Source organism: Mercurialis annua, linkage group LG1-X, assembly GCF_937616625.2.
Source record: "Mercurialis annua linkage group LG1-X, ddMerAnnu1.2, whole genome shotgun sequence".
NCBI classification, from domain to species: Eukaryota; Viridiplantae; Streptophyta; class Magnoliopsida; order Malpighiales; family Euphorbiaceae; genus Mercurialis; species Mercurialis annua.
In genome coordinates, this window is record NC_065570.1 from 43,276,020 (window position 1) to 43,302,365 (window position 26,346).

General features: G+C 35.5%; 1 protein-coding gene and 1 long non-coding RNA gene across 2 annotated transcripts; one reads left to right on the forward strand and one right to left on the reverse strand.

Annotated features, from left to right (window-relative positions):
* Positions 1-8,206: 8,206 nt before the first annotated feature.
* LOC126666119 (uncharacterized) lies at positions 8,207-10,162 on the reverse strand. Its single transcript, XR_007637766.2, has 3 exons — positions 9,872-10,162; positions 8,989-9,234; positions 8,207-8,376 (listed from the first exon to the last, which is right to left on the reverse strand). It is a non-coding gene; the product is annotated as an uncharacterized LOC126666119 (long non-coding RNA).
* A 14,323-nt stretch (positions 10,163-24,485) lies between these two features.
* On the forward strand, positions 24,486-25,507 carry LOC126679579 (transcriptional regulator SUPERMAN-like). The gene has a single exon (XM_050374633.2). It carries the CDS (start codon positions 24,624-24,626, stop codon positions 25,284-25,286), a length of 663 nt encoding a protein of 220 aa, XP_050230590.1. The 5' UTR covers positions 24,486-24,623; the 3' UTR covers positions 25,287-25,507.
* The last annotated feature ends 839 nt before the right edge of the window (positions 25,508-26,346 follow it).

Consider the following 26,346-nt stretch of genomic DNA (forward strand, 5'->3'; position numbering starts at 1 on the left):
TTCTAATTCTTGTGACAAGTGTTTGTACACAAAGATGCGTGGAAACATTGTGATATTTATTCGTCTCTATGTTAATGACATGTTGATAATTAGAAATTTGATGAATAGAAATTTAAAAACAAAGAGGTTTCTAACTTTCACATTCAATATGAAAGATCTTGAACAAGATAACATTATTTTGGAAATTAAAGTAAAACTAAATAGTGGGAGTTTTGAACTTAGTCAATCAAACTACATCGAGATTGTTCTTGATAAATTCAAACATTTAAGATTCAAGGAAGTGAACACCCCATTTGATCCTAGTGTCAAGCTTAAGAAGAATGATGGAAGAGCCATGTCTCAATTAGAGTATTCAAGTGCTATTGGTTCTAATGTATTTGGTGCAATGCACTAGACCCGATATAGAATTTGCAATTAGTAAAATAGGTAGATTTACTAGCAAACCTGATGCAGTTGCGGAGAAGGAGTTTGAGTTAATGAAAAAAAAAGAGCGAAAAGTGGCGTAGTTGCAGTTTTGTAATTCTGCCAAAGATGAAGGTGTGCGATTTAGACGGTTGTTGATCCTTAATTCATTGGAAACGGGCCAACAGTAGATACTCATAAACTTTACTCATGACCTACGTCGCTTTTGGGCTGAATTCTATCATATGGGCCTTCGAAATTTAGGCTTTTTATTTTTATGTTTTTTGCACCCAATTCAGAGTTTTTGTTTTACTTTAGTATTTAAACAGTCTATGTGTCGTAGGACGATATTTTATGTTGTTTTAAGACAAATTTTGTTATTTTCCAAATTTCGGTATTTGATTGAATCAACGAACGTTTGATGCCTAAATCTTAGAATTTTGATTATTGAATAAATAGATTTGGAAGTTATTTGCTGGTATTACGTGCAATCAATAATATTTAAATTATCTGGTTCTTAGTTGCGACTTCCGCTACATCAGTTGGTATCAGAATCATATCTTTTTTGGATTTAACAATTGTCGGTTGGGAGAAATCAGCCGTATGGAAGACGTTTATGAATGTGACCATATTTGGCAGGTCAAATAGCGACTCGATGAAATTTATCAACGGATGGAGGAACATATGGACCATATAATGGAGCAAATGACAGAACAGATGGATGTTATGTTGGCTAACCAAAACAGGGCTAACCATCCACCTAACCGAGGCCAGAATCTGCCATGTGAAGGGTTTCCTGTGTTTGGCGATGAGGTGGATGATGACAATTACGAGGAGGCTCCACCGCAACAATAGAGGGCGCATGGCGAAGATAACTGGCAGCGTTAGGAGAGCGGGATGTAGAATGAAATCCTGAAGTTTCATGGAGGCCTTTAACCCGAGGACTTCCTTGATTGGCTGGCCATGGTGGAAATGATTTTAGAATTTAAGGATGTACTGACTGACAGACGTGTATCCTTGGTGGCTACCGAATTGCGGGATAGAGCAATAGTGTGATGGAAATAGTTGAAATTGACGCGCAACCTGTTGGGGAAATCAAAGATTGATTCTTAGGAAAAGATAAGGAAACACTTGAAAACAATGTTTTTGCCTTATAATTTTCAGCGACTAATGTACCAAAAGTTGCAAAATTTAAAGCAAGGAGGCAAATCTATGGACGACTATACCATATAATATTTCCAATTAATTGCTCAGAATGATAAGCATGAAACAGAGGATTAGTTGGTGGCGAGATATGTTGGTGGATTGTGGGTCTCAATTCAGGAAATAGTCAATCTATTTGATCTAGTGTCATTTTCGGCCGCTCATTAAAAGGCGCTCCATATTGAGAAGTGGTATATGAGCAGTTTTGACAATTCTACAACAGGGGGTGCATCTAGCAGTGTTATTAATGCTGTTGAGAATAAGACATTAGGAGGTGTGGTCGGTAGTGGTGCAAATAATTCTAATCAATTTCCTAGACCTGCTGGTAGTACTAATATATGTTGTTTTAGTTGTGGAGAGATGGGTCATAGGCAGGCAGATTGCGAAAGACTGCCTATAAAACATTTTCTGCGGATAATCATGACTTTGACGATAAGGAGTTTGATATAACGGGTGACCAAGTTTATGATAGTGGCCTTGAGTAGGAGGTGGTGACAGGTGATACAGGGGTTGCACTAGTCGTTAGATGCCCTTGCTTGACACCCAAGGCAGTAGATGAGAATTGGTTGCGGAGCAATGTTAACTTGCTCTATTATGAAAAATTAATATCGTCTTGTTATTGATGCGGGGAGCTGTGAGAATATAATTTTGGCAAACGCAGTTCAGATGATGGGCATTTAGACCGAGAAACACCCCAAACCGTACAAATTGGCATGGCTCAAAAAAGGTGGCGAGGTTAGTGTATTATTACATGTTTAAGTGATTTTCTCTATTGTTGTACAATATGGAGATTTTGTTTGGTGTAATGTGGTTTCTATGGATGGATGTCATTTGTTGTTAGAACGGCCTTAGCAATTTGATAGAAAGTTCATGCATGATGGTCGAAATAACATTTACAATTTTGTGTTCAAAAGTGTTAAATGTTTTACAGCCTAGTCGGAGTGTTGAGGCACCAAAGTCCATGGAAAGTAGCAGAAATTTGCTATCTCTTGCATAGTTTGAGGAGGAGTTTCAAACTTCTGACATTGTGTACATGTTGATTGGCAAGGAAATTATGGAGAAATATACAGTACTAGAGGCAATCATGTTAGCAAAAAGCCAACTCGTAGTACTCGACAAGTCGAGGTCGAAAAGGACTAGAGGTTTGAAGTGAGTGAAATCGATTGTGAAATTCAATTCGGAAAGCAACAAATAGATTGATTTTTAGTGACAATTAAACAAGTAACCATCAACTAACACTTATGTAGCAATTAACAACCAATTTAGCGATTAATAAAAACTAGAGCGATTAAAAATTACGAGAATTCAAATGATAAACAAGGTTTGGAGGTCGACAATCCACCTGGGTCATGCATTTTTAGGAATCGGGTCTAGGGTCATAAAACGAGGGTCGATCATTTCTAAATCGTAACTCCCACTCTCTCGAGCCTCAAAGAGCTACAAAATCACAACTAATCAAATTTAACCTACTCTCGTAGCACTAAACACAATTAAAGCAATTGCAATTAATCACAACTCACAAGCCACCTAATTACTAACCCACTCTCATGGTGTTACTAATTAAGCATCTAATTAACTAAATCCAATTAATAAACCCTCTCTCAAGGTGAAAATTAATCTAACAACAATACTTATGTAGCTAATCTAAGTAAGCCTTAGGAGCATTAATTAGAACATCAACACAAACCCAAACCCTAACCTAACCATGCATTAACTAGGATTCATATCAACCCCCAAACATGTGGTTTAGCCAACCATGGTTAAAATAACAACAATTAATAAACTAATAGCAACCATTAAACACCAACTACTAATCATAAAAAAGATAGAATCTAAATACCTTAAGTAGAACTTGATTGAAGATAGAAACATTCAATATATAATGAAGCTTGAAGATAGTAAATAGACTTGTAATAAATGAGAAGCATAAACTAAAAATCTGGAATTTAATCTCAAGAACCCTAAGAACAATGTTGATTCTCTACTCAAAAATTAGAGCAAAAGGAATAAAAACTATACTACAATTGATTGATTCCTAAAAGTGTTGTTGTGTCCAACCTTAAAAATATAAAAGGGCTTATATAGCCCACCCAAAAAAGGAAAAATAAAACAACCTCAAGCACAAGTGTTTGGCCAAAAGAGGAAGTGGGCCTAGCTAGCACAAGGATCCAAAAGGATTTGAATTCAGCATGTTTACACTGGTCACGATCGAGAAGCTCTTTTGAATATGCTTCTCGATTAAGACCCAAAATTTGCTTGCTCTCGTCTTCTTTTGGAGACCTTGGTCTCGATTGAGAAGCTTATGAAATGAGGCTTCTTGATCGAGACCTGCCTTAAAACAGGCTTCTTGATTCAGCTATGCTGCTTCTCGAAAGAGACCAAGTTTATGCCTTGTCTTTCTTCAATTCTTCGCTCTTGCCTCCACCTTTAAGATATCTTCGATACTTCACCCTTTTATGCCCAAAAACCTTCACATGCGCTCTGATTCCCTGAAATTGCACGTACACTTAATAAGGCATACAATCACTTCAAAAACGCATACAAAACATACGAAGCGATGTTAAAATGACTTGTAATAATAGGAGTATTTTACTCCTATCAAGTCACACTACTACTAGCAGAATTTGCGGATGTGTTCCCGGATTACTTACCATCCACATTACCTCCTTTGTGTGATATCCAACATCATATTGATCTTGATCCGAGAGCAGCCTTACTGAATCGACCGCATTCCAAATGAGCCCCACTAAGCATGAGGAGTTGCAAAGGCAAGTGAAGGAGTTAATGGCTAAAGGGCATGTACGCGAAATAATAAGTGCATGTGCAGTACAAGTCTTACTAACACCCAAAAAGGATGGGATTACATGTATGTGGGTAGACAGTCAGTCGATCAACAAGATCACATTTCGGTACCGTTTTTCTATTTCATGGCTTGATGATTTACTTGATCAGATCAATGGGGCAACATGCTTTACTAAAGTAGATTTGAAGAGCGAATAGCACCAGATTTGCATAAGAGTTGGGAATGAGTGGAAAACGGCATTAAAAACATGTGAGTGGCAGTATGAGTGGTTAGTGACGTTGTTTGGGTTATCGAATGCCCCGAGTACGTTTATACGTGTGATGAACCAATCACTGAGACCGTTTATTAGTAAATTTGTTGTTGTGTATTTTGATGATATTTTGATATACAATGCTAACCCTGAGGTGTATCTTCAGCAATTGCGAGAGGTTTTATGTGTGCTTCGCATGGACAACCTATTTGCTGCTAGAAAGAAGTGCACTTTTATGACCCAAAAAATATTATTTCTGGGATACATTGTGTCTTAGGAGGGGTGTTGATAAAAATACCAACTTGTAATAAAGTGGACTTTAAGTCCGGGTTGTCGAACCCACAGAGATGAGAGGTTTAAAGTGAATGAAATATGATTTTGAATTCCAATTTGTTTAGCAACGAGTAAAAGGTTTTTCGATTAACAACTACATAATTAAACTAAAACAAGCAACGATTAAACTATAAAAATAAATTACAATTGAACAACTAGGTGATTAAAGAATTAAAACAATAATTAAAAGCGCCTAAGGGTTGCTAATCATGCCGAGACAATTCCTAGGTAGAAAGGTCAGGTATACGGGTATTAGTTCGGGTCAAGCCATTCTAAGGTATCTAAATCCGCTCTCTCGAGTCGGAAGTCGAAGAACCGATAATTGATTAATAAGTTGAAATCCAACTCACTCTCATGCAATTGGATGTCGACTACACTAATCAATTCGATTAGTCCGAAAACTCAAAAACCCGCCTAATCCCTAATTCACTCTCGTGCATCTAGGTCCTAAGCTCATGCTTCACTAGATCTATTTTGTCACGACCCTAATTATCGAGCCGCAACCGGCGTTAGGGAATGGGAGTGGTAGCTCCAAAACACGTAGCAAGCCTAAAATAACTAAAAATGTTTTCGCATATAATTGGCAAATAATGAAATCACAAAAGGAAGCACATACGTAAACATATATTTACAACATGTCTAAAAAGGCAACATAATTACACGGGCATATAACTTCTGTACCACGTACGTACTAGCCCAACTGTACTATACACAAACTAGTGTGCCTGTCACATCACGGGCATCTAGCCTCGTGAGACAAAATAACTAACATGGTCCACACAAAATATAAACAAACAACAGTCATATAACAGCAAACATAATACGACTTTTACTGGCCACGACTCTGTCAACTGAAGGCTGCCACTACTACAACGGAAGTCAAGAACTGCATATGTACTGTCGACTTCCGAATTAAAAAAATGGACTCTAGCTAGGTCCAAACACTAAGCACCTGAAATGTTAAACAACAACGGGGTCAGACTATGCTGAGTGAGTTTGCAATTTACTAACGGTATTATAAAATAACATCGCATTTCAAATAAAGCATTAATACAAAAATACATATAATCAAGCATTTGATCCGATTGAAACTTAAAAGCCTGAAACTTAACACAACCTATATATCATCTATCACGTATATCAAAACTCAATCTGATCATTCAAAACTTTGGCCCGGTCCCGAGATAGTTCAATCGTTGCCAGTCTCTTAATCCCAAGTTGTGGGTCCCGGGATAGTTCAACCGAGTTCAACCCACTAGATACGGGTCCCGAGATAGTTCAACCAAGTTCAACCTCTTATGTACTGTTCACTATCCATCTTTCATATTCAAAATCGTGCGCACTATCATATCATCACTAACTGTCTAAACACACTAGACTGACTCAGTTACTGGTGATGACGCAGCCTATTGACACCCAATAGGTAGCTAGTTTCTTCGGATCGCACACTAGAATCTTATACATAATCTTTGATAAAACCATACATCATATCAACAAATCATAAATATAATACATAAGATATAATATCAAATAACTTTTTATAGATAATACACAAAAGTAAAATGCAACTCACTTGACCCGCTATCCAATCTACAATGTGGTCGATATGATAATAAGCTCGTACTAGAAAGTTGCTCAATAAATCACGTTTTCTTCACTGCTGTAAAAATATGATGCATGATCTATACTTTGAAAATCATTCTTTTATAAAATTATCTATATAATAGTACTCATATGCATTCCTAACGTGATTATAACATGCCATATGCGATGTCTGAGCACAATTGTACCATTAAAATCATAAAATTTTCATATCTTTCGTAAAACCGTAAGTTCCTCCCGATTATACACTCTGCGACAATTTAATGCCTTTTCTTTATTATTTATTGGGTACATTATAATTTTTGATATTGTCGCTACCCTCTAGTGCTAATCTAAGCAATTCGTTACTAATACCGTTCCTTTTTCATATCTTGGATTAACCAATCTATTTCAAAAATTCTTGTAGCTATAAATCATTGCATCCGTCTCCTTATCATACTTGTGTCACACCATTCTCAAGTATAGGTATCGATTCTTCACATCGATCTTCTTCGATAATACGCGTCTTCCTCCGCAGTATCCAAAATGTAATATAGGGATTACGTTCGTATTAGATGTATTATGTTTCTTTCATTAAATTATTATTTTTGTGAATTATGTATAGATATTTCTTTAATAAATGCGTATTCGTCGAATCCTATTCCCATAGGTATTAGCTACTCGATACGCTATCCTATAGGCATATCCTAATGGTTATATTCTATTATGCAACGCACACATACATATACAAAATAATGCAAACACGTAAACACAATTACACAAAACACATTAATCATTTTATACCTGGGGGCGCCTTATGTGGAACGCTAGGCTCCCTAATAACAACACTGGAGCGTCATCCCCTAACTCTTCTACCAGCATTACCCCCACCCCTATGTACAAATACAGGGTTATTCCAAGTGGCACGAGCTCGGTCTCTATATACTGGGTAAAACTCGCGCTTGAAAAAGAAAGGTCGAATAGGATTGTCATCCCACTCGCGATCACTCTCTATCCTACGAGCCCTCGCAGTAAGTGTTCCATAATTCTCCTCAACGTGATCATACAACTCTACAAACTCGGGCCCCAACACTACGAAAAAACAGGCTATTTGTGACGAAAAATTCCGTCACAAATCCGTCACAAAACGTCATTTGTGACGGATTTGTGACGGATTTTTGTCCGTCACCAAAATAGGCGTCACTAATAATTTGTGATGGAAAAATTTATCCGTCACAAAGTTGTGACGGATTTGTGACGGATTTGTGACGGAAAATTCCATCACAAATCTCAATAGGCAATATTGGAAAATCCATCACAAATTCGTCACTAGTTGTGACGAATTTGTGACCAAGCACGATTAGTGACAGCCATTTCCGTCACAAATTTGTGATGGATTAGTGACAGATCCTAAATTTTCCGTCACAAATTTGTGACAGATAAGTGTCCGAGATTTGCATTTATTTAAATTATTACTAATTTAATATTATAAATGCAATGAAATTTAATTACTTGATTTTAAATAAATAATGGAACAAGATCAAAATATAAGTAATTGTAATTATTTATTATTTGAAGATTCAATTATACAAACTAGTATTTATAAATATACTGAAATACTCTTATAAGCACGAAGATTATATAATACAAAAATTTACAAAAACTACTGTTGCTACTGTTGATGGTGGTACTTATGTTTCTGGCAGTCGTCGTCCTAGTTGTTGATGGTATCGACGTTGCTGGTATATCTCTTCTATCTCTTGTGATAGTTCCATTGATTTTATATAACCCAAACGTTTTATAGCTGCAAGATATTGAAAAAAAAAAAGACAAAGCATATGTATCCCAAATTTGATAGTTTTTGCAATGCATAGTGGAGAAAGAATAAAATAGATCTATATAAAATAACAACAAATATAAAATAACAGTAGCAGGTAAACTTTTCAGTTTTCAATTCTAACTGGCTCCACTAATCACAACTCAATAAAACAATTGACGGGATAAATAAATCCAGCTCCAACCAAGAGGTAAGAAAAAATTCAAACAATCATCAATCCTCTTCTGATCATAACTATAGTCCAATATGGAAATTATAGGACTTCAACTACAAATGATCATAACTATAGTCCAATAGAAACAATAATCACAAAACCATTAAACAAATTGAATTCAAATCAAATGAACGGATACAAAAGAATATGATTGTCATTCAATTTTAAAATAGATAAACTACATAGGCTAGAGAAGCTATTTTTAACTAGCTAACTTGATAGCATACCAGCATAAGAAGAGCATCACATAAATTGAAACCAAATAATCAAAATTATTATTCAACTTCACCAATTCAGATACTATTCGCACATTAGAAAAAACAGAAAATGAAGTGATACATAATGAACCAACTTATAAAAATTACCTTCTCGTCGCAAGAGCGACAAAGATCAGCTTCGTCATAGGCACATAAAATGATAGCAGCTACACTTTCGCTGACATCAGATAGTTAAACGTGAAGATATTTCTGGCCTCAGGTTTGAAAGAGATGCCAATATTGATGTAGCTGAAGCATCTCCTGACCAGAGTATCTGGATCCACTCCATAGCCATACCGTACATTCCGTTAGTAGAGTCCTGTCTATTTCGAGTCATCTTTTCGCCACTTGCTCCTGAAATTAAAATAAAAGAAAAATTTAACTAGAGTTAAGATCTCTAATTCAGATTCAAAAAAAAAAATTGTCTAATTCAAAAAAATTGAATTAAATATAGCTAAACACACCATTAGATAGCTAACTATAGTAATCTCATGTTGTTTTTGTCTAATTCAGCTTCAATGGAAATTATTTAAATTTAACTTGTGGGGTTCAACAAGTTACTCAACTGTTCAGCAAAAGCACACACTAACATCTTCATTAACAATAAAAAATTCAAGACTTAGACAAGATAATGGATGATAAGAAACTTGGTTTAACTCTTGACACATATTAAAACTAGAAAATGATACAAAATTAAAGAAGACACGCATTACAACAAGAAAATAATGAACATTAATATACATATGCCAAATCCTGAAGCATATAGCTCTAGTATTTAAAAATTGGAATCATTCTTAAAAGAATGAAAATTAGAATTAGAATTATATAACACCACTTCTACTTTTAATTAAACAGAAAAGACTTTCCAATTAGTAAATCCAAACAAAATTATAAGAATCTGAGACAAACCCATTAGATCAAACACGAAGACAATTCCAAAAAGGGTTACAAAAAGATCACAAGATAAAAATGGATATTAGGAAATTCATACTGATTGACATTGTTTTTGGACAACATAATTCGTAATAGATTGAGCAATAATATCACCAAACCCCACATCATTGATTGCGCAACAATATCGCCAAACCCCAAATCATTCCTGCAAATTAAAGAAAATAAAATAAAATTAGGGTTTTGAATTATATCAACATTTTAAGGAGAAAAAAGATCAGGAAGAAAAAATAAATAAATTAATACTATGAACATGTCTCCACTATGACACTATTATCATTTCCTTTGTTGCCTGAAATTTTAATTTTCTTTAATCGGTGAAATCATATAGTATTTATGGAACACACAATTGGGGAAGATTAAAAAAGAATTAGAGAAAGTACTAGTGGAGAGCGACATCAACACCAGTGGAGAGCGGCGGCAGCAGTTGAACGGAGCCAAGCAACAAAAAAGACAAGCAGCTGAATGGAGAGGATAGGAGAGGAGCAACGAATGAGGGAGTAGCCGAAGAGGAAAAGTGATGGACAACGAAAGAGGAATTGTGACCAGCGGATGAGAAAATAATAATTTTAATTGTTGACCTAATGTAAATAGGGCCTTTTCTTTTTGTTCGTAAATTCGTTGTAAATTTGTGACGGAAATGTCTGTCACAAAATATTTGTGATGGAAAAATCTGTCACAAAGGTTGGTGACGGATAAATCCGTCACAAATCCTTCACAAAGGTCATAAATTTGTGATGGATTTTTTCGTCACAAATTTTAGTGACAGATTTGTAACAAATGTTCCATCACAAAATTTATGATGGAAAATTCCGTCATGAATCCGTCACAAATCCTTCACTAATCCGTCATAAATTTGTGATGGATTTTTTCCGTCACAAATTTCCGTCACTATAACCAGATTTTCTAGTAGTGCAAACCCCTAACATATCTACGGTTCACCTCCTCGTTGTCCTCGTTAAGCTTTGGGACCTCCTCGACCATACGCAGAAAGTCCGAAGAAAATAGTCCCAATGAATACATACCCCTTGAAAAAGAGTACATCTGTCTCCTAACTTGATTCAGGACATCTTCTGCCTGATTATTTCTCACATCCGCATCCTCTCTTAGACTACGGTACCTCTATACATCCAACTAGAACCGTTCACCTCTATATTCCTCCACGTCAGATTCATCTGACAAGTATTCTTCTACAGGGTCTTCTTCTGGTGGATCTTCTTTTGGATCCTCCTCACTCTCCTCACTATACTCTATCTCTGGTGAGGGAGTCCTACCTCTAGCCATAGATGATCTACTATTGTCTAATTCTGGTATGAAGTCGTTCTGATGGATCTCAGGTGATCCCTTAGTATCTGTGTAAAATCCATTCTGATGGATTTCAGATGGTTTGCCTACTTCAAAATTAAATCCATTTTGGAAGATAGGAGGCGCTTCCTCCTCTTCTTGTACAATGTGTGACTGAGCTCCATTCTTTCCAGACATGCTGAAATAAAACAATCCTAAACGTGAGATACCATCTGAGCCCAATTTCTGCAATAAGTACTAAAATTAACTCGTAATAGATCGCATACGCATAGCACTTGATCACCTAAACCATTCTTGCGCGCGCACGTTATAAAGTACAGTATTAATCCATAATATCAAACAAATGCAAGCAGTTAAGGTTTGACTACCAAATGACAGAGTATCTAGAGTCAAACAGACATATTCACGAACTGGTAGTGGTATCCTGGACCAACTGCACTCAAAACACATATTAGCAGTGGTAACTGGACCTACTGCTTTGATACCAACTTTGTCACGACCCAAATTATCGAGCCGCAACCGGCGCTAGAGAATGGGAGTGGTAGCTCCAAAACCCGTAGCAAGCCTTAAATAACTAAAAACCTTTTCGCATATAATTGTCAAATAATGACATCACAAAAGGAAGCACATACGTAAACATATATTTACAACATGTCTAAAAAGGCAACATAATTACACGGGTATATAACTTCCGTACCACGTACGTACTAGCCTAACTGTACTATACACAAACTAGTGTGCCTGTCACATCATGGGCGTCTAGCCTCGTGAGACAAAATAACTAACGTGGTCAACAAAGCGATATAAACAAACAACAGTCATATAACAGCAAACATAATATGACTGTTACTGGCCACGACTCTATCAACTGAAGGCAACAACTACTGCAGCGCTACGGAATGCAAGAACTGTACATGTACTGACGACTTCCGAATCCCAAAAATGGACTTTAGCTATTTTCAAACACTAAGCACCTGATATGTTAAACAACAACAGGGTTAGACTATGTTGAGTGAGTTTTCAATTTACTAACGGTATTATAAAATAACATCGCATTTCAAATAAAGCATTAATACGAAAATACATATAATTAAGCATTTGATCCGATTGAAACTTAAAGCCTGAAACTTAACACAACCTATATATCATCTATCACGTATATCAAAAATCAATCTGATCATCAAACCTTTGGCCCGGTCCCGAGATAGTTCAACCGAGTTCAACCGCTGCCAGTCTAATAATCCCAAGTTGTGGGTCCCGGGATAGTTCAACATAGTTCAACCCACTAGATACGGGTACCGAGATAGTTCAACCGAGTTCAACCTCGCATCTACTGTTCATTATCCATCTTTCATATTTAAAATCGTGTGCACTATCATATCTCACTAACAGTCTAAACACACTAGACTGACTCAGTTGCTGGTGCTCACACAGCCTATTGACGCCCAATAGGTAGCTAGTTTCTTCAGATCGCACACTAGATTCTTATACATAATCTTTGATAAAACCATGCATCATATCAACAAATCATATAAGATGCGATGCATTTAAATATAATACATAATATATAATACCAAATAACTTTTTATAGATAATACACGAAAGTAAAATGCAACTCACTGGACCCGCTATCCAATCTACAATGTGGTCGATATGTTAATAAGCTCGTACTATTCCAAACTCGTTGACCTCGTATTTTGCCGATACGTCGGATACATATACAAATCAAATACACGTTTAGTATGTAAACGTGGACCTCGTAAACCTAAACCCTAAGTTATAGATTTAGGAATTCCATTTTACTTTTAAAATGACTCTTAACTCGTTAAGTATTAACCAACATCTTATACGCATTTAGTACCGTTCAAGGTATTCAACTAATCGCTTAAACTTTGTTTGAATCCTCTATTTGAAACCCTAATCCGAATTTTCAAGTTTGACGATCGTTTCTTACTTTTTCGGAGTCAACGAAGTGCTTTCGTGTTGGGGTAGGTCGTGTCGGACCTCGACACGACAAGCGGGGGTCGACGGTGGTTAGGCACATCGTGCCTAGCCTCTCTCACGTCACGAGACGTATCTCACGACGTGAGGCACTTGTTTCTAGCCTCCTTCGTCGTTTTTCACCCATAAATTCCGTCCAAAACCATTCTGACATGCATACACACGCATATACCTCAAAACCCAACTTTGAAATGCTTAAAAATAATGGTTTCAACGTGTTTTAGGTGGTTTCGATCCATTCCGCAACGGCACAACTTAAAACAACCATCATTCATCCATTTTTCACAATAAAAACGTCGAACTTACCTTGTTTTCAAGCTCGGGGAAGGTAAAGGCTTGAATTCCGAAGAGATCGACACCAAGAACGCGTGATTCCGACGTTGAACAGCGAAACCCTTATCGATCTTCACTTTTCTCTCATTTCTCTTCTTCTTTCTCTGATCTTCTTTCTTAATTCATATGGTAATCATATATATATAGGTTGGCTAAAAGCTTCTTTTGGTCCCTCACTTCTTAAACTTAATCCATTTCTCTTTTAAACTTATCCTTTTAACCAAACGGTTAATTATTCACTTTAACTCGATCACATACGTATTATTTATATCCAAATAAAGAATACTAATCCATAATCACCAATTTCTGTCGATAATATTTTTAATAGAAATTCCCGAAACTTAATTTATTATTTACAAAATTGGGACTTAATCTTTATTTTTATAACTTTTCTTTCCGCTCCTTTTTGTCCCAAATTTTATCCTTTAATTGAATTCTAATATTAAACTTTCTGTATTAGAATTCTTAGAACCGACCTACTCGGATCTTGTCTATCCAATCACTTCAATATCATTTGTCCTACTAGCTCGGGTTATCGGAAAAAGGTCAAATTGCCAATTCCGGCAACGTCAAACGTACGGGGTAATAAATATTTGATTAGTTTAACTCTCGCCCTCACTAATTAAGCACTAATGAAAGATTAAGGGATCAACTTAATCTAGGCATTAAGATTAATAAACACAACAAAACCCTAACCTACATAACCCTAAGCAATCATCTAGCAATCATGTATGACATTCATAGACAACCCCTAGACTAGGGGTGTAGCTATCCATCACTAATCTAACATTAACAACTAAGCAATAATCAATAAACATAATAAAAGTTAGAATAATTACCTTTAACAAGAAGGGAAGCAATATCATAAACAAGATAATGAAGATGGAAAACCAAAAGTTTGGACTAATGGAGATAAAACCCAAATTACAAAATCTGGAAATTAAATGAAGAACACCAAGAACAATGTTGATTCTATTCTAAGAGTAGATAGAACAATAAGAATTAAAAGCTACACTAAAATTGATGTCTCCTACACTAATGAGACATACCCTAATAGAAGAGATAAAGTTGTTTATATAGTACTCCTAGAAAGGTAATAAAAGACAACCTATTACAAGAATACGTAGCCAAATAAGGAAGTGGGCCTAAGTCTTGAGCCTTTGAAATTTCAAATCTGAGAATCCAATTTTCCTTTATCTAGATCGTGACCCCCACTTTAAGTGAGAGTCACGGTCGTGAAATACCTTGGAGCATTCCTCTCGTTACATTTTTTATGCCTGGTCACCATCGTGACCTTCACCCAGCTTTAGGTTCACGATCGTGACATGAGTTAATTTTCTACTGCACAACCACTAACTTTAAAACTTCATAACTCAATATAGAAACCTCCAAATGAGTTGGTTCTTGAACTCCTGGAAAGCTTAGGAAGCCTACTTTATTTCTTGTGAAGCGCACAAACTTGTTAGAAGTCTCTAAACACTCCAAAATTGTCAAATAGTGTAAAAGGGTCGGATTCTCATGTATACAAATGTGCTTTCGGCATCTCTAAGACTTTGCCTCATCGTTTCTTTGTCAATTCTTCCCACTTTTATGCCAAAAACGCTCCAATGTTTCTGAAATGCATACACATACGATAAGGCACCAAAACACCTCAAAATACGTGCTAAAATGTATCAAAACGTAATGGAAACGACTCTAGAACATAGGAGTATTTTACTCCTATCAAGGGGCTACAAGTGAAGGATTTGAAAATTAAGGTGGTGTAACATTGGCCTCAGCCGAGTATCATTACAGAGGTTTGGAGTTTTCATGGACTGGCTTCTTTCTACAGGTGGTTCATACCTTATTTCAGCAGTATTATGGCTCATATGACTAACTGTATGAAAGGTGTGGACTTTAAGTAGATAGCAGAGGCCGAGGTAGCATTTCATCATATCAAGAGGCGGTTGAACACCGCTCTTATATTACTGCTGCAAAAAATTTCATAACCATTTGAGTGGGATTGTGATGCTTCAAAGTTAGGGATTGGGGTTTTCATGAGTCAAACAGCCGACCACTGGCATATTTCAATGTGAAATTGAATGGAGAAAAGATGAATTATAGCACATGTGACGCGGAATTTTATACAGTGGTGCAAGGAATCAAGCATTGGCAGCCTTACTTGTACCACAAGGAGTTTGTTCTTTACACTTACCACGAGGTATTGAAGCATTTGCATCGTTAGGATAAAGTGTCACCATGTCATGTTACTTGGGTGGCTTATCAGCAGCGATTTACTTTTGTTGTCCAGCATAAGGTCGGGGTTACAAATCGGGTGGAACATGCATTGATTCCTCACAATCTCTTCTAGATTCATTGCGTGTTGAGGTACCCGGTCTAGACTAATTTACTGATTTTCTTGAGACTAGTCCTTATTTTTCTGTGGTCATGAGGAAAGTGCAAGAAGGAGAACAAACATAGATTTTGTTGCATGACGGGTTTTTGTTCAAAGGGAATGAACTGTGCATATCGGAGAGCAGTTTGCAGACGCATATTATTCATGAGTTGCATAGAGAGGGGCATGTTAGGCGTGACAAGACCTTGTAGCTGGTTCAATTATCTATTTTTAAAGGAGGTGGAAAAGTACATGCAGAGGTGTCGTGTTTTCTAAGTTTCGAAAGAAGAAGCAACTAAAGCGGGTTTATACATGCCGCTGTTAGTACCGTTCCAGCCATGGATGTATGTTAGCATGGATTTTATGTTGAGATTACCGCGTATTCAATAGGGGTATGATTGTATCTATCTTGCAAGAAAACGACATATGTTATTTTTATTGGGCATAATACATAGCCGTGTCCCTGCACTTTTAACTTTTTGCACATATGGTCCCTACACTTCATTACCCCTATTATAAATCTCTGCACTCCTTAACTCAGCAGCCCGTAGTCCCTCAACCCAAGCGAGTGTTGACGCCGTTAGAAACCTCCATCCATCTATTTACATGTCAGATGGCATCTCATTAACCTTCCTTCATATTCAACTAAGTAGCCTTCATTAAAAACTCACTTGTTAAAAGAAAAACTCCATTGTTAAAAAAAAACTCACTTCTGTACACACCCCTTGATTAAGAGGCCTAATTATACTAATTTTAACAAACTAAATATATATATTAATTAAACTCTTTAGGAAATTAAATAAGCCTTACGAAAATATTTTCTCCTACCATATTCCATAATCACTGTGCCTCCATAACACTCAGCTGCCTCGTCGCTAGTAAATTAGCCTCTTTAGCGAAACGTTGAGCTACTTCGTTGCTAACATTAATGGTGACCGGCATCTTCACCGTTGAAATTTTAGGGCCGTGATAAATACATAATTGAGGCTAATGATTTTGATGGTGTTGACTGTTTGAATACTGATGCCTTCCGGCTCCAGCTCTAGTCCGGCCACGACCACCGTAGCACTCTGATAATTCTGTTAAATTGATTATTAAAAATAAAATTAGTTTAACATGAAGGATATGGTGTAAATCACAGTGGAACGCAGGATATGGAGCAAACTGAAGCTCGCCAATTTGAACATAAATCTCTGGAAAATTCAGACCTGTCGAAGATCGTTTTTCAGCATAATATTGAGTACATAACTGACCAACAGGTTTTGGAAATAAATCGTATAGAAGAACAGCCTGTGAATGTTATTGGGGACTAAAATATTCAACTTGGAAATAAAACAGCAAATGCAGCCTGCTCGATTACGCAGGGAGATAATGATGAGCATGTAGAAACAGTTTCTCCAAGTGAAGTCCCACCTCGGAGAAAGACTAAGAAAGTTGATCAGCCACTTTGCGCAAATTGGTGCAAAAAATTGCTTCCAATACGAACGGATAGACAGTTTGAGGTTTGTTTCCTTTCGAGGTTTTTTCCAAACAATGTTTATGTCTCTATGTTTTGTTTATTGTACCTGTAGATGTAGAGGTGCGCTGCTGAATAGTAGAAAGCATATTTTTATTCGGCGCTCGGTTTCTATTCATAATCTATTGTTTATTGGTTCTTTTTGTCGTCGGTTGTCTGAGATTAATGGTACTGTTGCTGCAAGTTTCGGCTAGTGTTAGTTGCTCGAGGAAATTATGCTACCACTGTTGAGATAGGGGTGAATATTGGAAGAATGGAAAAATTACATGAATTTATACGTGATAATCTGCATGGTGTAAGAAGTGGGCCTGATGGTGGAGTCAATTTGAATAGCCAGGGCAATAAGGATATGGGTGATGTAATGCATGGCCAACAAAATAAGGACGTAATGATGGAAAAGTTTTGCATGACTTGAATTTCCATGCACAACAGGAGGAAGAGTTGAGTGTGAATCTTATGTTTTTGCAATCAGATGAGCAGTATCTGGATGAGTTGTGAGAGCAGCGTGCTAGGGTAGGAGAGCAGATAAGTAATAGGATTGGAGTTGCTTTGATTAGAAAGGTTTAGCATTGGGCCCACAAGTACTTAATCATGGCCATGCCACTACATTGAATGTTTGCAGTGACTAATACGTGAAACACACTCGCTAACTTCTGTTAACGGAGGGACCACGGGTTGCTGAATTAATGAGTGTAAGGGTTTATAATTGGGATAATGAAATGCAGGGACCTTATGTGCAAAAAGTTAAAAGTGTAGGGACACAGCTATGTATTATGCCTTTTTATTGCACAATTGTTCTTTCGGGAGGTGTACCCTCTTCATGGGCTACCCATATCTACCGTGTCAGATAGAGATACTCGGTTCCTTGATCATTTTTGGCACAACTTGTGGAAGATAGTGAGCACGCAGCTGAATTTCAGTAGTCCCTAACACCCCAGACTAATGGTCAAACTAAGGCTATGAACCGGTCGTTGGGCAATTTGGTGCGGTGTTTGGTCGGTACACATGTGAAGAGTTGGGATAAGAAATTGTGTCAGGCAGAATTTTCTCATAACTATGCGGTCAACCGGAGTACCATATTCAGTCCTTTTAAGGTGGTGTACTTGTTCACCCCTAAGGGTCTGTTGGGTGTTATGCCGTTACCGAGCAATGTCAAGGTGCAGTTGATGGCGGCAGATTTTGTGAATGGTTTGCTGGAAGTTCATTTGGTGGTTCATGCCAACTTATAGCAAGCAAACTCACAATACAAACTAGTTGCAGGCGGAAAGTAACACTTTGTTAAGTATGAAGTGGGTGATTATGTCTAGGCTGTTCTGACTAGAGAGCGGTTTTCAGTTAGTGACTACAATAACTTGTCTGCCAAGAAGATTGGCCACTAGAGATCATCGAGAAAATCAACCCCCATGCTTACTGTCTGAAGTTTCCTAGCCATATTCAGACTGCCGATGTGTTCAACATAAGGCATTTGATCCCTTTTCATGGTGATTCTTTTGATATTGAGGCTGCTGCAAATTTGAGGGCAAATTTTTCCTACCCTAGCGGGAATATTGCAGAGACAGATTTTGAGTTCATGGAGAAAAGAGAGTGCAAAATGGCATACTGACAGTTTTGTAATTCCGCCAAAATTGGAGGTGTGCGAGTTTGGCGATTCCTGAGCCTAACTTCATTGGTAATGGGCCAACGGTCGATCCTTATCATATTTGCTCATGACCTATGTTTTTTTTGTGCCAATTCCATCATCTAGGCCTTCAAAATGGCCTTTTTTTTTATTTCAGCAGGTTTTAGACTTTTTATTTTTATGTCATGTTACAACCAGTTTAGGGTTTTGTTTGATTTAGTATTTAAACCATCTTATGAGTTGTAGGACGACGGTTTATATTATTTTGAAACAAATTTTGTTATTTTTTATATTTTGGTATTCTATTGCGTCAACGAGCATTTGATGCCTAAATCCTTGAATTCTGATTATTGAATGAAAAGGTTTTAGAAGTAATTTGTTGATATTACGTATAACCAACATCATTTAAATTATCTAGTACTTAGTTGTGACTTCCGCTACATCAAATCCTAATAGTGAGAATTGCATGACCATCATGAGGGTTTTTAGTTATATTTTGAAAACTAAAATTTTTGGCCTCCATCATGGTAGGTTTCCTGCCATAGTTAGGGGTGAGCAAAAAACCCGGCCGGCCGAATTAACCAACCAAACCGAGGAATTTCGATCGGTTTTGTTTGGTAAAATGGATAATTCGGTCAATTTGGTTTAATATAAAAAATATGGTTTCTCGGTTATCGGTTTGTTTTGAATTCTAAATTATCCAAATTAACCGAGCCAACCAAATTAACCTAAATTTTGAATATTTTTGATTTTTTTTTTAAAAATAATTTTGCATAAGTTTTTAAGTTTTAACCGAACCGACGAAATTGACTGACCCATTTGGTCGGTTCGGTTTTGAATTTTTTCCTAGCTTATTTTGTCGGTTCAGTTTTCGATTAAAACTTGTTATTCGGTCGGTTCAGTTTTCGATTAAAACTTGTTATTCGGTCGATTCAGTTTGTCTATTCCACCGAACGGTTAATTCGGTTAAAGAATTGTCGGTTAAATTTTGACTGAACCAAAAGAATGCTAGCCCCTGGCCATATTAGAAGGATATATCTATATAAGGTGGATATCAATTGTTGAAGATCATAAATATATAACAAGATGGGTACTTACAAATGCTGGGGGTACAATGTTTTGGAAGAGAAAGAAACAAACGGGCATCACTCTTTTAACCTTTTAATCATAGTTTCTGGCTCTTACTTCCGCATGAGAAGAAGTTGAATGGTTGAGGGATCTTTTGTTAGAAGTTCTATGGATAAAGACAATGTTGAAAAAATATTTATACATTATGATAACGAATAAACTTTAGCTAGAACATGCAGCAAAGTATCTAATGGAAAATCGAGAGACATGGGTCTAAGACACACTTAGCGAGAAAAATTGATTAAAGATGGAATCATTTCATTAACGTATATACAATCAAGCGATAACTTAGCCAGTCCATTTTTTAATAGCGATTTAGTAAAGATTTCCTCGAGATGTATGACAGTGAAACTCTATGAGTATGAGTTCCAACAACGATAACAACCCAATCTAACATTTGGAAAACCTTAACCTTAGATTCAATGGGTAAGAACAAACCGTTGATTTGGATAAGAGTCCAATATTATATAATAATATTGACTATTGCATTAGGAGGGTTGAGGTTTTTCAAACTCTCAACCAAGTTCTGTTATGATAACATGTATCTGAAAGCAAAATGAGATACTATAATAACTTCACCTATGATAAATTCACAAACAAGGTAAGCACATGGCCATATATAGTTCTAAGCGAGAAATATAAGGAAAGAACAACTGATGAGTATGTGTAAAGGTAACATCAATGTTGTTACAAGGAATAACAGGTTCAAAGCTCTACTACCCGAGATTTCGACAAAATTTTGTGTAATTTTACTAAGGTTAAGTTCAAAACTAAAGATACCTAATTGTATTAGCATTTTTTGTCGCAACTTTTGAGAAGGACGTGACTTTTGCTCAATATGTGCATGTTTAATCAAGGGTTGCAACTTTTGAGAAGAGTTGTGACTTTTGGTCAACATGTACGTGTTTAATAAAGGGTCGCAACTTTTACAAGAGTTGTGATTTTGAGTCAACATGTGTGTATTTTATCAAGGGTCACAACCTTTAATAATTGATAGAAACCGAATTCCAAAATAACCTAAATTACACCGAGTCAATCCAGATCCATCCTTCAGGAGAACCGGAGGACTCGCCAAACATATGTAATAACCGAATCTTAAATAATCTGCCTGCACTGGGGAAATCAAGAGGGTTCACCCAACAATAATGGATGCCGAATTCCCAAGGGATCGACAGATCCCAAAAATCTCGGATCTAACGCGCTTTGCTAAGATTAGAGATTCCGTGTGAGAATCAAATATCCTTCAAGATTCTAGAAGATCTAGATTCGGATCCAGCAAATGCTTTCCTAATTGGATTCAACTTCCTATTCCAAACACCAACCTTATTTAATGTCTTTCCTAAATAGGTGTTAACGAATAGGAAAGTAGTTTCCTATTAAGATTCATTCTAGATTAGGGAATCACTTGCCTAATCCAACTCTACTAGGTATTCCTCCTTGATCACTATAAAAGGACTAATGGTATGCCTACAAACATAATCGCATTACTTATGCAAAAGCTATGTTTAATCCTACACTGACTTAAGCATCAAAGAGTTGATCGAACAACCACCGTCCTGTTAGTTATCTACCCTGTTTTGCAGGTTCACCATCGCTACGAAGATTAGGCTCCATCAATAAACAACACTTGTTCTATAAATAGAGACTGCATTAGAGTTAAAGAACAAAATTCCTAACTTCTCTACACTTTGAAATCTTACTTACTAATTAAGTTTCCATTTTGTTTTGTGCAAATTCAATTTAGACTTGTCTTATCTTTAGTATTCTTGCGTGTAGACTTTAAGACATTCAACATTGCTTAAAATACTATCAGAAAAGCGAATGAGTGATTCAACCCTTAATATTTTTAACTTACATGAATTATCTAACAGACAATACCTTCCTTTTCTAAGAGGAGGAAAAAAACTCACGAGAATTAATCCATTTATTCTTCTCTGTTTTTGAACTTGTGATTTTATTTGTTGCGTTGCCCTTAGTATAAGTCTTTAGGGTGCCACTTCTTGAGCGACAACTTTGCGTAGCGGTTTTTTGTCACTTCTTCTGGTTTCTAATTTAAATATTTATTCATAAAAAAAGATTAAAATTTATGATTACCTGTTCTATAATCCTTATAGATTAATTATAAACAATGTGAGGAGAGTCTTATTCATTAAATCTTTTCTTATAAAGAGTACGGTGCATGTTCTAGCGAAAAACATTATAAACCCTATTTGCTTAAGCTAACAAAAACAGTTTGATGTGTAAGTCTTCTTTTTAGAAGAAACTAGGATTGAACATATGGCTTTATTTTTAACTCGTTGAAGTAGAAATTTGACGCTTTAGAATGATCTCTTGAGAAGTGGTTGTAGGCTACAAGGCGAACCATTATAAATCTCGTTCTATTTTTTATTCTACACTTCTTGTTTTGCTTTTTAATTTTAAGTATGAAAAATCTATCTTAAGGTTCTTGAATTTTTCATTTCTTTTCATTTCATCTCTATGCATCTTTCTTATACGTGGTCCATATAATTTTAAAAAAACTTTTATGAAACCTTTGTTAATAATGCGGAAGTGTGGTGCACTCTTTGTTAATATAAGGACCAAATAAAACTATATTCGAAAGTACGGAACCAATTGAAAAACTAAAACAAATTCATAAAATTGTTTTTAAAAATAAAAAAATTAAATAAAAATTAAAAATGCCTATGAACAATATCAAAAAATACATAAACTTTAGGATAGATTTTGCCTCTTAAAATGCTATGAATGATTTGTTATCGATCAAGGAAGTAAAGGGTTTCTGTATATGCATTTAAGTTTTCTTTACAAGTCTAGTTTTCTTCACTTCGTGGGATCTAACAAATATAATCAACCTATCAATAACCGCACAATGAAATTCAGATAAAATAATTTAATTTAATTTTATTGTATTAATTTAATTAATAATTTTTAATTAATTTTATAATTAGTTAATTTTTTCATTAATTTTTTAAAACAGAATAAAATATATATTTACATTTTTGAAAAAAACAATAAAAGGCAAAATGAGCTATATTCTTCCTCTTTTCTCTTTCAAACAAGAAAACATTAGCCGTCAAGAGTTTTTTTTTTGTTTTTCTCTTCGGCTGCCGTCAATGGATTATTTTTGCCATTGGCAGTAGCCATTTCTTTTTTTATTATTGTTTTAGAATAAAATAAATAGCCGACTCTTTTTCATCTTTCTTTTTATTGGTAAATCTATCGACGAGGCGCATCAATTTCACTATATATACAAATCAAGAAATAAAGATAGTTCAAGACCTTTGAAGACTGAAGATGAAATCGTTTATAGCTTATATTAGTTTTTTTAATATCTTTACTACAACGATTGTCTTTTTATACGAAAGTTGTTGTCCTTTACATATGAAAGGTTTGTTTGTCTTTTTTTTTATGAATGATTGGTGAGTTTTCTGTTAGACAGAGAAGTATTGGATCTTATTATATTATGCAATTTTTATTTTTATTTTATAAGGCAATCTGCGAATCAAGATTTTACATCTTGTTCCATGTCAGATCATTAAAAACGGTTATACATTTTTCTAAATTCTTACACTTGTAACTGCTTGATATAAATGGAAGATTATTTAATTGTAAAAAAAAAAAGCAAAATGAACTTATCTATCCACAACTATCGTAATTTTGCCAAATTAATATTTTATGATCTTTGAAATTTGCCAATTTAATCCATCATTTATTATATATTTGCTAAATATACCGAAAGCTCATTTAAATTTTGCCAAATATACCTAAAACTATCCAAGTTTTGGGTATATTTATCAAAAATTATAAAATTGATAGATTAAATTGTCGTAAATTAAAGATTTATTTGTCATTTTAGTTAAAGGTATCGATGCATAAATTTTTGTTGCCTTGAATTTAGTAGTATCAAACTGGAAGTCGCTTACTTCTATATAGTGTTATTTAATATTTTCAAAAAAAAATATAGTGTTATTTAATAATTTGAAAGTGTAGAAATGTTAGATCAGTATATTAATATATAAAGAACAGATGAAAAACAAAATAATGCATCTAGAAACCATTCTAACAGCCCAGGCCAAGAAATTTAATAGCAGTAACAGCTGCACCAACTCCAATTACCTTTGGCTATTCAATATTTTACAATCACAACATCCTTGTGGAGCCTCATATGATATATTTAGCAGCTCAATATGATCTTTATTTATTGTCTCTAGTTAGATAAAACTTATTTTGAGAGTAAAAAGGACAAATAATAAAAGAAATAGCAGTAATTAATAAATCTAGTGGGGCGTTGAAGCCAAAGTTAGAAATATTGTCTTTACCTGTAAGATGGTAAAGCAAAATATTATAATGTATATCATGCTAAATTCCAATTGCTTTGTTACAAAAACTTTCATTGGTTTTAGGGTTTATTTTGTCACATTTCTATCTCACCATTTAGCCCATCCCCTTATTTAACTCTTTTTTTCCAATTTCATTCCACATCATCTCTATCACCTATCTTAAATGTTATCAGTACAATGGCTGCTGAGCTTAGTTTTTTCTCTTTAACCCAACTCCAGCTCCAAAAATTAGCTGAATCCCATCAAACTCAATCCAATTCTTGGATGTGGAACCCTAAACGAGCTCATGAAGAAGACGACGACGAGTCATGGGAGGTTAGAGCCTTCGAAGAAGACACCGGAAACATCATGGGCACCACTTGGCCGCCTCGGTCCTATACTTGCACCTTTTGTAGAAGAGAATTCAGGTCAGCTCAAGCCCTAGGCGGCCACATGAATGTGCACCGCCGCGACCGAGCTAGGCTCCACCAACCAACCCCACCTGGTTCATCATCATTATGTAATTCCTCATCTGCTTTTATAATCCCATCTCAAGAATTCTCTAATAATGGAGGATTGTGTCTTCTTTATCAACTACCTAACCCTAATGGGGTTTTCACTCCCACAGCTATGAATGTATGTTCAACTGATCATCACTCACCTTCTACTCTTCTCTCTATCTCACCATATCCGCATAATCATCCTGTTGCATCGCCGGTGGTAAATTCTTCTCATTTTTACTCTAGAAAAGCTGAAACAGTAGTAAACAATAACAACAATTTCAAAGGCTTGGGTGAAGAAGAAGTTGATCTTGAACTCAGGCTAGGGCACAGATCAACAACACCCTCTTCATCACCATGATTAGAACCAAGAAAGAAAAACAAAAGGACTACTGATTGTGATTTGTTAGAGAAAATTTTCACTTAATTGTTTTGTAAGATAGAGTCTATTTTTGGTAGACTTTTATGTCAGATTTTTTTCCTTTCTTTTTGTTTCTCTAATCAGTGATAAGTAGTATGGGAATTAATGAGAGGAAATATGTAAATTCAGAAAAGAAAGAATGATTATTTAATTTAATTCAATATTTGTGATTTGCTTAGAGAATAAAAACCCAAGATTAGGGTTTGATGTAGTGGCCAAAGTTGGCACTGCAGAGTCATTTTCAGATAACAGTGTCTCTGTATAAAGTGTGTGAAGGAAACATTGCCGTGGGGATTACTAACAACTCAAGCAATGAAGACCTATCCTTTTCTTGCACAAACTACAATAACGCCTTCATTATTATTTCGTTATTTTGATCAAATCAGACGACATATATTGCCTGCATGACACTAACTGACGAGTTGACACAATTCTATGTACTGTTCATATCACAGTTTAATGCATATTTATGATGTTTTTTTCACTTTTCTTGGGAAGAGATATACCTCTTTTGTTGCTGCAGCTCCTATATCTTTCATTTGTGGTCTAAAACTTCCTTTCTTTAACCATAATTTACTTTTATATACTACTCCTTCATCCATTTTAGAAACGCCTAATAATTCCATAAAAAAACTCTGACCTTTTAACTCTTTTTCAATCCTAACTTATCGTTGAAAACTGGTCAATTTTACCGTATTTTGCATTTTTGTGTTTCAGTTGTACCCTAAAATATTAAATTAATGTCCTTTTCATTTGAAAAAAAATCAAAAACGTGTTCCATGCCTAGCATATATCAATTGTATATGTTTAAAATTTATTTAGATTTAGTTAAATTAATTAAAAAAATTATATTTGTTTAGTTTGATTATGATTTTTAGCCAGTTTTTAAAAATAAAGGACTTATTTGTACTTCTTGAATGGAAATTAATCTAACTAGGTCGATGCTCGCGCGTTGCGCGGATGAAATCGAATAATGTAATTTTTTTTATATAAAGTATAT

What these genes read in the sequence shown, in the direction of transcription:
- LOC126679579 (XM_050374633.2), top strand. Translation starts at nt 24,624, where the DNA reads ATGGCTGCTGAGCTTAGTTTTTTCTCTTTAACCCAACTCCAGCTCCAA.